The sequence below is a fragment of the Mauremys mutica genome, chromosome 7, assembly GCF_020497125.1.
Source record: "Mauremys mutica isolate MM-2020 ecotype Southern chromosome 7, ASM2049712v1, whole genome shotgun sequence".
NCBI lineage: Eukaryota > Metazoa > Chordata > Testudines > Geoemydidae > Mauremys > Mauremys mutica.
The window spans coordinates 86,729,774-86,742,989 of record NC_059078.1 but is presented as its reverse complement, the minus strand read 5'-3'; the positions used below and the strand labels follow the sequence as shown (position 1 = coordinate 86,742,989).

The following is a 13,216-nucleotide window of genomic DNA, read 5'->3' as shown; positions in this document are numbered from 1 at the left end:
CTCGTGGGTAAGGAAGGACCTGCTGAGGCGGTCGGCTAGCGTGTTCTGTACGCCTGGAAGAAACGACGCTGCCAGGTGAATTGAGTGGGCTACACAAAAGTCCCACAGGCGTAGCGCTTCCGTGCAAAGCAGGGAGGAGCGGGCCCCGCCCTGCTTGTTGACATAGAACATCGCCGTCGTATTGTCCGTTAGCACTGTGACACAGCGCCCGCGGAGGTGGGCCTGAAAAGCTTGGCACGCCAACCGTATCGCCCGGAGCTCCCGGACGTTGATGTGCAGGGAGAGCTCCGGAGGCGACCAGAGGCCTTGGGTGTGAAGGTCGCCAAGGTGTGCCACCCATCCCATGTCCGAGGCATCCATGGTCAAGGTGACGGAGGGGCACGGCGGGCGAAATGGGACTCCTGCACACACGACCTGAGGGGCTAGCCACCAACTGAGTGTATCGAGGGTAGGCCTCGGGACAGTGACGATCAAGTCCATGGGGTCGCGATGCGGGCGGTACACGGAGGCCAGCCAAGTCTGGAACGGGCGAAGGTGTAACCTGGCGTAAGCGGTCACGAAAGTGCAAGACGCCATGTGGCCCAGGAGCCGCAGGCAGGACCGCGCCGTCGTCATGGGAAAGGATTGGAGATCCCGGATACAGGCCACCAGCGCCTGGTGCCGAGTGTGTGGGAGGCAGGCCCTGGCCAATTGAGAATCCAGGACTGCTCCGATGAACTCCACCCTTTGAGACGGAGTTAAAATGGACTTCTCGATGTTCACGAGAAGGCCCAGTTCTCGAAATAGGGCCAAGATATCGGTCACTTGGCCTGCTACCAGCTGATGTGATGGGCCGCGAATCAACCAGTCGTCGAGGTATGGATAAACATGCACACGACAACGACGGAGGGCTGCGGCAACAACTGCCATGCATTTGGTGAAGACCCTCGGGGCGGTGGAGAGGCCGAAGGGAAGCACCGCAAACTGGTAGTGCATGTTGTTGACCATGAAGCGGAGATACCGTCGATGGGGAGGATAGATCGCAACATGGAAATATGCGTCCTTCATGTCGAGGGCGGCAAACCAGTCTCCCGGATCCAAGGAGGGAATGATGGTCCCCAGGGTTACCATGCGGAACTTGAGTTTTAGCAGGTACCGGTTGAGCTCCCGGAGGTCTAGGATCGGACGAAGACCTCCCTTCGCCTTGGGGATGAGGAAATATCGGGAATAAAAACCCCTGCCCCGCCTGTCGGGCGGTACCTCCTCTATGGCACCCAAACTCAACAGAGTCTCAACCTTTTGTAAGAGGAATTGCTCGTGAGAGGGGTCCCTGAAGAGGGACAGAGAGGGTGGATGGGAGGGAGGGGGCGAAACAAACTGAAGGCAGTACCCGGATTGGACCGTATGCAGTACCCAGCTGTCCGACGTTATGCGGGACCATGCCGGGAGGAAATGGGAGAGGCGGTCGGAAAATAACGGGGAAGGATCCGGTGGAGAGACTGGAGAGCCGTCCTCGGGCGTCCCATCAAAAGGACTGCTTAGGCCCTTGAGGGGCCTTAGAAGGCACCTGGGACTGGTTGCGCCTGCTGCCTGATGGTCGGCGGCGAGTCAGCTTGTTCCGGCGAGTATTATAGGGCCGAGACCTGGCCTGGGTAAACGGCCGGAACGGCTGCCTCCGGAACGACTGCCTCTGGGTCGCTGGCGTGTGCATTCCAAGGGTGCGGATAGCAACACGACCGTCCTTGAGGGTCTGTATCCGCGAGTCAGTCTTCTCGGAAAACAGACCAAGCGTGTCGAATGGCAGGTCTTGGCGGGTGTATTGCACCTCTGGGGACAAGGTGGACGACTGCAGCCATGAGATACGCCGCATGGTCACCCCGGAGGCCAGAGTCCGGGCTCCAGAGTCAGCCGAGTCCAACGCGGCCTGGATGGAGGAGCGCGCGGACTTTTTACCGTCCTCAAGGAGGGCGTTGAACTCCTGGCGGGAGGCTGATGGGATGAGTTTGGCAAATTTAGATAGAGAGAGCAGCATCTCATAAGTGTACCGGGCTAGCAGAGCCATCTGATTAGCAATGCGGAGTTGCAGGCCCCCTGCCGAATAGACCTTGCGGCCCAAGAGGTCCATGCGCCGTGCGTCCTTGGACTTGGGCGCCGCCACAGGTTGGCTGTGCCGCTCCCAGTCGTTTACCGACTGCACGACTAGGGAGTCCGGAGCCGGATGAGTATACAAGTACTCGTATCCCGTGGGGGGAACCGAGTACTTGCGCTCTACGCCGCGGGCTGTGGGCGGGATGGACGCCGGCGTTTGCCAGATGGTAGTGGCGTTACGTTGGATCGTGCGTATAAACAGAAGGGCCACTCTCACGGGGGTCTCTGACCCGATCACATTGGTAACCGGGTCATCGTTTTCCACGACCTCTGCTACCGGGAGGTCTATCGCCTGCGCGATCTGACGGAGCAGGTCCTGATGAGCCCTCAAGTCGATCGGCGGGGGGTCTGCCGTAGACGACCCCGCCACAGCCTCGTCTGGTGACGACGACGAAGAGAGACCTGGGACCGTTGGCTCCGGTGGTGGCTCGTCCATCGGGTGAGCAGCCGCGTCAGTATCCGGTTGCTCCGCAGGGACCGGTAGAGAGGTCTCGGCTGGTGGCGACGGGGGAGGCCTACTGATGGTTGCCTCCGGCACCCGACGTTCGGAACCCGGCGGCCGTGGGGGCAAGGGCAGGCCCTGACCCTCGTACTGTGCCCACGGAACCCAGAAACCCCACTGTTGTGGACCATAGTTTTGTCCCCGGGGTTCAGCCCTGAGATCCGTGCCGCTGCAGACTTGCGAAGCGACGGAGGGCTGGCGCGACCACTGGGGGGCAGAGGCGCTGAATGAGTGCCCTGTGGAAGGCCCTTGCTTGTCCGCTGGCGGCGCCGTGGGACGGTGCCGGTCGTCGTGGTATCGGGAGCACGACCGGGACCATCGGTCGCATCGGTGCCGGGAAGGCGAACGACTGTGGTTTCGGTGCCGGGAAGGGCTGCGGTCACGGTACCTGGAGCGGCTGCGGTCACGGTGCCGAGAGGAGCTACGGTCGCGGTGCCGAGAGAGGCTGCGGTCGCTGCGGTGCCGTGAACGGGCCCTAGAGGCGGACCTCCTTCGGTACCGCCGACTTGGGCTTCGGGATCGGTACCGTGAGGGAGACCGGCGCCGAGATGGTGAACGGTCCCAAGGTGTCGATCTACGTCGGTACCTGGCTTGGCGGGATGGTGACCGGCTGCGGGAGTGGGAGCGAGACCTGAATTCCCTTTGACGCCGATCGTCGGCACCGGGGTGCCTCATCATGGCTGGCTTCCCCGTGGAGGGCACAGTCCGCACCGGCGGTGCCGGGGACCAGAGGCTCGGCGCCTCTGTCATGGAGATGAGCTCCCTCGCCTGCGAGTACGTCTCGGGCGTAGTCGGGAGACCGAGCTCGACCTCGGACGGTGCCGGGGAGCAGGGGGGCGCCGGGCTCAACGGCTCTTCAGGTGCCGGGCCCGTGCACTGCGCGTGCACATCCACAGCCGGTGCCGGAGGTGTTGGCAGAGGCTGGGTTACCGGTCCCGGGGTCGGAATCTTCGCAGCCGCCGGCGCAGCTTTCTTTCTGCGCGCCGGAGAAGTGGAGCAGTGCCGGGACGCTGGTGCCGGTTTTGGAGGACGGGACGCGTCCGTGCCGGGTCAACTCGGTGCCGCCGGTGCGCTGCGGACCGAGGACGGTTTCGGTGCCGCTGGGCGAAGCGCCGACTCCATGAGGAGCTGCTTCAACCTGGAGTCCCGCTCCTTCCGAGTCCGCGGCTTAAACGCCGCACAAATGGGGCACTTATCCGGGCGATGGGACTCCCCGAGGCAACGAAGGCAGGAGTCGTGAGCGTCCCCAACGGGCATCAGCCGCTGACAAGCCGAGCACGGCTTGAATCCCGATGTGTGGGGCATGAGCCCACACCGGGTGAGGAAAAAAGGAGGGCGAAACCCCCTTAATTCCTTAAACACTAACTAACTGTCTAAACTATGTACAAACTGACTAACTATATACAGAAATTTGGAGAAAACGCTAGGGGTGTGGAGGACTAAGGGAGCACTCCACAGTTCCAACTGGCCGTCACGGGCGGGAAGAAGGAACTGAGGAGCGGACGGGCCGGCTGGGGTATATGACAGACGCCATAGCGGCGCCACTCCAGGGGGCGCCAGCCGGCCCGCCGGAGTTGCTGGGGTAAAAAAGTTCCGGAGAGCCGTGCACGCGCGGCGCGCACACCTACATGGAATGCATAGGAGTAATCACTCGAAGAAGAATCTGTGTTCTAAATGTACAATCTTTATTAAAAGTATTTTTGTTAAAAATGACACACTTTGGACTCCTTAGGCTTTGGTGCCCAAGGAAGCAGCTTACGCTGCTTAGAGCAGTGGTTCTCAACCAGGGGTACACGTACCCCTTGGGTACGCAGAGGTCCTCCAAGGAGTACATCAACTTATCTAGATATTTGTCTAGTGCTACAACAAGCTACATAAAAAGCACTAGTTAAGTTAGTACAAACTAAAATTTCATGCAGACAATGACTTGTTTGTTCTGCTCTATACACAGAAATGTAAGTACAATATTTATATTCCAATTGATTTATAATTATATGGTAAAAATGAGACAGTAAGCAATTTCTTAGTAATAGTGTGCTGTGACCCTTTTCTATTTTTATGTCTGATTTTGTAAGCAAGTAGTTTTTAAGTGAGGTGAAACTTGGGGATATGCAAGACAAATCAGACTCCTGAAAGAAGTAAAAGGTTGAGTCATTGGCTTAGAGGGTAGCAACATCACTGCTAATGATCACAAAGACCTATATGCTGCTTCTTATGACAGGTGACAGAGTCAGCAACCTGCATATGCTGACTTTAAACCGATTCCAAGAGAATATGGCAGTCAAGACAGAAAAGGGCAGAGAGGTTGCTGCTGACATGGTGATTCTCTGCACTGGTATAAAGATCAATTCATCAGCATACAGCAGTGCATTTGGTAAGTTAAAACCATAGGACAGGGTGGGGCTAAGGTTCTTCAGCTCAGGTAATACAATGTTTTAAACTTTATCTCAATTCAATATTTTAGAGACGGTATACAAGTGGTATTGAAATTTAACTTGGTATAGTTAGAGCACATTTAATCTCTGTGGTTAAAGCTTATACTTCAAAAAAGAAAGTGGCCCTTCGGTGGAAGTTTGTGAAAGAGGACGTATATTTATGTACTAAGTGGTTTGTATTATTTCTTCACCTTTCCCAACCATTAACTTTAGCCAGACACCCAATATATCCTACTATTGTAGTCCTGGGTGAAATCCTGGCCTCATTGAAGTCAACGGTAAAACTCCCCCTGACTTCAGTAAGGCCAGGGTTTCACTCCTGCTGCTAAACTCATCTGTCAGTGCACTACGGTCTTGAGCCCCCCATCCCATTGTTCCAGTCCTGGAGCTATCCTATATAGAGAGTGCCAAATGTGCTAAATTTCAGCCTAACAGTTCAGTTCAGTGCTCCATGAGCGCGATGAATCCATCAGTGTGCTGGTAATACCGTGCTCTAGAGACACAGCATTTGGAGGTGAATGGGGGAAATTAGGATGGAACTTTAGTAGCTGGTGCACTTAGCAGTGGGCCTGTAACACTTGTAGGACTCTCCACCTAAATGTGAAGGGTTAACCCCTACTAAAATGCCTTGGGTGCAGATCTTCAGCTGTTATAACACTGTCACTGCAGTCAGTGGAGCTATGACACTTTACACCATTTAAGGATCTGTGCCCTGGTGTTCAGCTAATCCTACTTGGTGAATTATTTAAAAACCTATGCAATAAAATATTTCCAAGGGGATTATGTTTCAATTAAAGTATTCTACATTTTAAAATTAAAAGCCAATTGTATTATATAGTAAATATCACTCACCTGTCTTCCGTGTTTTCAAGGGGAAGACAAATAAAATGTGAGCGTTAGTGCAACTGCACATGTGAATGTGCATTTTCTTAAATGTGTGATTTAACAAGTGCACATCTAATTCAAATTTTAATGCCCTTAACCCGCTCTTCCCTTAGACAGCATTAGAAAGGACGTAGGAATTTTATATTGTACGAGTTGCACATTCAAATGATCACCTTCTGATAGAAATGGTAAAAGGGATTTGAGGGGAGCAAATGCTGCCTATTGTGCAAGGAGGATCCAGAATAGTCTGGCTCAAACTGCATTTCAGTTGTGTATCTGGGGAATTGTATCCTATGTGGCCAAAATAGAAACTAGTGTACTGTACACATACAATGAACAACTTTCAAAGGAAATTCCTTCAAGCATCTGAAAGGCACTAGTACTCTGAGGATGAAACCCATTCATTATTTACTGTTTTAAAAGGGTAATTGAGTCATCCAGGTGGAAAAAAGTTCAGATGCTTTATTCATTTTTTTTAAAACCAGTGAAAATCACCCTTTGTTCATGGAAAAGATATTAAAATTTCTGCTGAGAAAATTCATAAAAAAATTTCAAGTCCAAAGTGTAACTTATCACTTAGAAGAATATATAGTCGCCTGAAAATCGGAGCAGGGATATGTATGTGTATGAGAATTAATGTGCTATAATATAGATTTGAAATTCTGTAATTCTCACTAGAATGACTTGTTACCATTTGGCAAAGCTACGAGTGGTGTTGTTCCTCAACAACCAAATCTGTTCAGGCCACCCTTTGACTCTAGCCCTGAAAGTCAATTCAGAGAGCCTGATACTGAGAACAAAAGTTAGCATTTTCAGATCAGATTCTTGACTTGTGTAAATTGTCAGAGCTCCACTGACTTCAATTGAGCCATGATTATTTACAGTAGCTGAAGACTTGGCCCATTCTTTTCCTGGTTTGCAGACACTGTTGGACTCTCAGGTGATATTACCAGCTGAAGTATCAATTAAACATGATTTATCATGCATCACATAGGAGTGACTTCTTACAAGGCGAGTGTCATTCTCTTGCTGTGGCAAACATAAGTTAAACAACTACTTTACTGAATAGTTAATGATATAGCTTTTGGTAGTGATTCACCTGAATGCTCTGTGTCACTGGATTTGCATTGTTTTTCAACTCCTCAGGCCGTACGGTGATGCACTTTATTTTTAAACAGGGGACAAGCTGGCTAGTAATGGTGCTTTAAAGGTCAACCAGTACCTCCAGGTGGAAGGGTATGATAACATCTATGCTATTGGTGATTGTACTGATGTGAAGGAACCGAAGATGGCATACCATGCTGGGCTCCATGCCGATATTGTGGTGACAAACATCATCAACAGTCTGACACAGAAACCTCTTAAAACCTACCAGCCAGGTAAAACTGGGCTCTGCTCATAACAAGCCTTAGCTGATGAGATTCTTTCTTCATCTCTATATAGAATTACTTTGTAAGAAATCCATAACTTGCACAGGACTGTATTGAGAGTTGAAGGAAATAATTTGGATTTGAATATTGTATCACTGACATTATTCTTACTTCCTCTTAAAAAAATATTTTTTAAAGATTAAAAAAGATTGCCAACTCTTCAGCAATCCTTTTGACACAGAAACAAAACAAGCACACTATTTGATTATTTTGTACTTTGAAATGTTCTTTCCCTTCGCTGCTGATTGATTACTGTTATATTGGTAGGAGGATATGGTGGTTACAGTTTATAAAGGAAACCATTATCTTAATGAGTTGTTTATCAAACTATGACATTAAATCCTTGGAACGGCAAAATATCATGACTTAAAACTCTTATGACCCAAACCTGCAAAATCTTAATCACATGCATCGTCTTTTATTGTGCAATTTAAGTCAGTGGCATTTCTTGTGTGAATATTTACCAGTAGCCTTCCTTGCTAGCTGCTGTAGCAGTGGGATAATAGGACATCCAGAGTGCATTGCCCACTTGCTTTTGATGCCCGTCTGTGTACCTATTCTCTGGAATAGCTTTCCAGATCTTCTTAAATTACATTTCAGGGGGCTTGGATTGACCCACTCTATGCACCTCTTGTCTTAAGCCTTGGCATTACATGTCATGATGCCATGTGCCTAATTTTCCTCTGATTTATATTACTCTAAATCATGAATAATTCCATTGAATTCATGGAGGTACAGCAGCATAAAAGATAAGAATCAGTCCTCTATAAATGGAAACATCTGTTACCTGAAGGTTAACTCTGGTTTAGGAGAGAGGGAGAAAACAAGGTTCTCTTGTTTCATCTCCCACCCTTATTTCCAAATTATAAGAATAAAGGATATAGCTGTGCAAAAGCATCATCAGTCTTGTGTATTCTATGGTTCCTTGGCATTTGCAGCAGAACTTGCCCTTTGTTGAATCTCAGCCTTTCATAATAATAACAATAATAATAAAAAAAGGTGTCTACCCCGTGGTTGCAAAAACATTACAAATGTGAATCGAGTGCAACTGATGCCCATTTGAGTCTGAAAGGAGCCTGAGACTCTGATTGTGAGGTGAATTGACCAATTTAGTTAGGGCCGGGCCCCATGGAGTTTGAGATTCCACAGCTGTGGAATTTAGCATTTGTCCAAGATACTATAGAATTAATTCAGTTTGCTGCAGCCTGGTACCCAACATTTTGTTTTCTCCCTCCTGGCCCTTAAGGACCTGTTTGGAAGTCCTTTTGCTCTGTACAAGGGGGAAGTAACTGGATAGCAGTGCATGCTTCCTTCATTGTTATGTAGAACCAGCCAGCGTGGGATCTGGGAGCCAGAAGTGCTGGCTGGACAGCTAGACTACCCAGAGAACAGAGCAGTGGCTGAGGCCCACGGAGATGAGAAAATGAATTGCTGAAGCTGACAAGCTTCCCACTTCCCTGGCATGCATGGGGGAGGAGATTCTAAGCCAGGCTGCCCAGAAAACACTATGACTGAATCCCACAGAACTGGGCATTCTAGAGAATCAGCAACAAAAATCTTTTATTTCTTGCCATGTAATTTGGTCCCATTGTGCTATGAAGCACATGGGTGCTGATTATGCTGTTTGATCTCATTTGCAACTTTTTTGATGGCGAACTGTGTATGCTTCCCACTTCTAGGATCACTAACCTTCCTGCTGTCGATGGGCCGGAATGATGGGGTAGGCCAGATTAATGGATGCTACGTGGGACGTCTTTTGGTGACTATTGTCAAGAGCCGGGACCTTTTTGTTTGTAAGAGCTGGAAGACTATGGAACAGACTATGCCCTGCTAGATAGAAAGGATCATGATGAAGTAGCAAGAGAGTACATGTATCAACTGGCATGAATAAAGCTGGAAAAGAGTGTAAGGTGCATCATTACCAAAATGACACAAGCTATATGGCTATTTGACTGATATCAATACTGCACCAAAACATCATGTATTACGAATGCCATTCTTTAGCATGGTGCATAATAATAACATAAAGCCCTCTTTTTAAAGTGGCTCTCAGTTATGTTAAGTGGATCTGCACAGAAACTGTATTTCTTGCTGAAACTTTTTCAAAACACAGTTCATGTGCTAAGAAGGAGCTGAGAAAGGAATTCAGTTTAAATGGATTTTAAATTTAAAATAAGTAGCAGAATAAGCTGTTTTCAAAAGTCCATTCATTTTTGTCTACCAGTCCTCTTTTTGAGTGAAATGTGTGATATGTTATCTCTGCAAGTCCACTACCCTCATTTGCTATTTTTGCTCAGTTTGGTTTAACAGCAAATCCTATCTCTTCACAACATAGAGAGCTGCTTTTGCAGAATTTATAGTCCAAGTGAAGGCCTTGGGTTGCCTAAGTCTTCAAGACAATAATACTCTGAGTCTGGCCCTCAGAACAGATGGCTGCCATCCTGAATTGATGCACAGCATTGCACCTATTACCTGGCAAAAATTCCACACACGGTCTAATTCAGTGTCTTTTATATGGCAGTATTTTGTGGCCACATATTTGGTACTGTCTGTACACTAAGTATTCACATGTCAAATATTTCCACACGAGGTATTGTTGACTTTCATTTTAAGGCAAAAGTGTCTGCAGTTAGGGTACGGTTTATAATAAATACACTTGACACATTTTCTTTTCTTTTTTCTTATAAAACAAAAAAACAAGATGAAATATTCTCAGTAATTACAGAGATTATTATGGGGTAAAACAAAATAGAAGGTCCTAGTACATCTTTAAAATTCTCTCTTCAACATGGAATGTAGACAAAAAAAATTAACATTTTGCCATCCACCGTCGAAAAAAGAAAGGGGAACAAAGAATTGTGTGTGTGTGTAAAATTCAAAGCTACAAATCTAAAATGAGTCCTAAACTAAAAAAGCAAGACACATTTAAACAAACTTTTGAAGAGAGCTGGCAAATTAACTACTCAAGATTTCTTTAAGGTGATATAAAATGGTAGGGGGTATCTATAGCAAGAATTAATCACAGACTAAACCCTCTCCTCCATAGCAAAGTTCTCCATTAAGTCACAAAACATCAAACTACTAACATTCCCCCTCTTCACCACATTTTAAAAATAAAACCCACCTCTAATTCTTTAATGCTACTCAAATTTATGTTGAAAAATAAAGCTTCATTTGGCTGCCATAGCTACTTGGTGTCTAGCTTTGCCATTTCTTGCACGTAGATTCCGATGCTCTCACTGTCAAAGAGCAGAAAGTAAATGTTCTTCAGGGAGGAAGAACTAGTGTCATCAAAATGGGTGGAAATGGCTTTGAGAGTCACCTGGGCTGCGGTCTGTTTTGGGAAGCAGTTTCTATGCAGCAGAAGAAAAGGAAAAGAGGAAGTTAGTCTCAAATTTAGTCATTCTAATTGTGCATGGAAACACTGTACTCATGACACTGAAAAGAACAAAATGCATTTTCAAAATGAGTGTATATATACTATTACATGAGAAATCCTGCATTAAGGCAACGCTAATTGCAAGTATAAAACACACAAGTCAAGAAATAAAACACTAGTTTTTCACAACATGAACTCAATGACACTGTATTATACTCACCAGCAGCAGTTACTATAACGTTGCAAAACAGTTTAAATTATTATTAGTTTTCACACATCTTTCTGAAATGTTCATTTTTAGGGTTGACCTTTTCCATCAATGGTCTATGCCTACATTTTTTTTTTTTTCAGGCATAGAAGTTCAAGCAACTCACCCCCCCACCCCCCACTCAAAGGGGAGTGCAAAAATATTTTCTCATTGTAAAACAACAAACCCAAACACCCCCTCTCTTCTCCTTTTAAAAAAAAAGCCAGCAAAAATCCCTAACATTCTTTTGAACAAAACTACAACAAAAATGTTTGAAATCCGAAACTTGGTATGGATATAATTCTCAGGACTAGTTCCTTTGCTTGTTTAGCAAGATGTATTCTGAAATTTATTGTAAGTGAAAGTAAAAGTTACTTACCTTTTCAGTAACTGAAGTTCATTTGAGATGGTTTGTCCATATATATTCCATTCTTGGTGTGCATGCTCCCTATGCAGGTGAGATTGGTGTCTTGGCCAGCAGTGTCTGTGGGGGCTGCGCCTGTGCCCTGCATGTTCTCATGCTCACATACGGAGGACGTAAAGGATGGTGTGGGCCCAATCGTCACTCAGATCCTTCGCCACTGAGTTCCTTCACCACTGCAGAATCCCAGTGCAATAGGACTCCATAGTAGTGGGAAAGGAGGGTGGGTCAGGCAATATACATATGAATAATACATCTTGAACTCCAGTTACCTGTAAAGGTAAGTAACTTTTCTTCTTCGAATGCTTGTCCATGTATATTCCATTCTTGTTGACTTCCAAGTAGTGATCTGATGCGTGGAGGTGGGTGCTCATAGTCCATTTAAATAAAGATTGCAGCACAGCTCTGCCAAAGGAAGCATGAGACCTCAATGCTTCCACTATGAAGTAATGCTTGGTAAAATTATGTACTAAATCCCAAGTAGCTGCCTTAAAGATGTCCAAAGTGAGTGCTTTACAAGGAAGCAGCAGAGGCTGGCTGTGCCCTAGTAGAGTGGGCTCTAATATAAGTGGGGGTTCTAAACTAGTTAACTCCATAATAAAGCTTAATACACCCTGAAACCGGTACACTGGCCTGAAATCAGTTGACCTTTTCATTCTTTCAGCTAATTCTATCAATTATTTTGGGAAAGTTCTGAAGGGCTTGGTCCTTTGAAAGCAAAATGCTGATGCCATGCAAACGTGTAAAGTGTGCAACCTAGACCCTCCTTGATTAAAATGCAGTTTGCGAAAGAATACTGGCAGACAGATCATTTGATTCAAATGGAAGTCTGAAACTACCTTGGGTTGGAACTCGGGAACTCTTTTGATACCAGGTGTATGAACCCTAAGACAGTAAAGTGTGATTTGGGAATCTTTCCACGTGTGAAGCATATCGGCAGTCTTAAAGCTAAGACAGTCTGAGCCCTCAGAAAGAAGATTCTCCACAGTTGTCTGCCAGAACTTTGGAGCCAGGGTGCCCATCCCATAATTTCTGGTGTTGCTGTGGATTGTAAAGCAGGGTCAGAAGCGCCTAGAGGTACCTGTAAGGATGTTCTAGCTATTAAGTCTCCTTTTGTAACTAAAGATTTAAATTCCTCTCTGCTTTTCTGAGGTAGCTTATCAGTAAAATCCAAAAATTTGTTTTAGTTCAAAAAACCATAACCATCAATGCTTGATAATTCAAATTTCTGAATTGTAAGATGGTAGAGAAACACTCATGACCAAATAAGTCAAGGGATTTTGGGTCCTTTTCACTTGGAGCAATTCTTGGTTGATACTCGGTGCTCAAGTAACCTCTGATGCTCTAGTCTGAGTACCTGAGGCAGCTAACTTTAGGTTGCCATACAATACCAAAGTCTCACACCATTCTCCCTCTATGCTCCCACAGTACCCAATTTGGGCCATGGAGCCTCTTCTGAATCGGAGCAGTACGTAGACTTAGACATCTTTTAGACTTTAGAAGTTCCCGGAGAGGATCTATCTTTCACTTTAGCAAAGCAGCAATGCTCCTTTTCCTCTGAGGACTTAATAATCATCCTACTGGAATCTGAAGATGGAACCTCGAATCTAGTGGATCCATAATTCACTGGAGCACTTCTGGATTATGGTGGAACTTGTCCATCTGTGCCCAGATCAGAGGTTGGTCCCATGGAGCAGTCTAATAAAAACATTTTTAGATTTGCCTCCCTAGATTTGAAAGTCCTTTTAGAAAAGGATTTGTACACCAAGCATTTACTGGAGATACGGGAT

At 46.7% G+C, this 13,216-nt stretch overlaps 2 protein-coding genes across 12 annotated transcripts in view; one reads left to right on the top strand and one right to left on the bottom strand.

Moving 5' to 3' along the window:
• The window catches only part of AIFM2 (apoptosis inducing factor mitochondria associated 2), a 28,406-nt gene extending 19,123 nt beyond the window's left edge, over positions 1 to 9,283 (top strand). For all 6 annotated transcript variants that reach the window (XM_045023091.1, XM_045023095.1, XM_045023094.1 and 3 more), the window contains exons 7-9: positions 4,851 to 5,003; positions 7,128 to 7,328; positions 9,059 to 9,283. In XM_045023091.1, the coding sequence (XP_044879026.1) occupies positions 4,851 to 5,003; positions 7,128 to 7,328; positions 9,059 to 9,213 (509 nt within the window). In that variant the 3' untranslated portion in view covers positions 9,214 to 9,283. The remainder of the gene's footprint in view (positions 1 to 4,850; positions 5,004 to 7,127; positions 7,329 to 9,058) is intronic.
• A 590-nt stretch (positions 9,284 to 9,873) lies between these two features.
• Positions 9,874 to 13,216, bottom strand: part of LOC123373876 (core histone macro-H2A.2) — a 57,181-nt gene continuing 53,838 nt past the window's right edge. For 5 of the 6 annotated variants that reach the window (XR_006580913.1, XR_006580916.1, XR_006580914.1 and 2 more), the window contains exons 9-10: positions 11,385 to 11,831; positions 10,621 to 10,732 (exon numbers count right to left, since the gene is read on the bottom strand). Coding sequence is in view for 1 of the 6 variants with exons in the window: in XM_045023088.1 (XP_044879023.1) it covers positions 10,567 to 10,732 (166 nt within the window). In the remaining 5 variants the exon portion in view is untranslated. Of the gene's footprint in view, positions 10,733 to 11,384; positions 11,832 to 13,216 lie in introns of all 6 variants that reach the window. The other variant, XM_045023088.1, reaches the window with a different exon arrangement.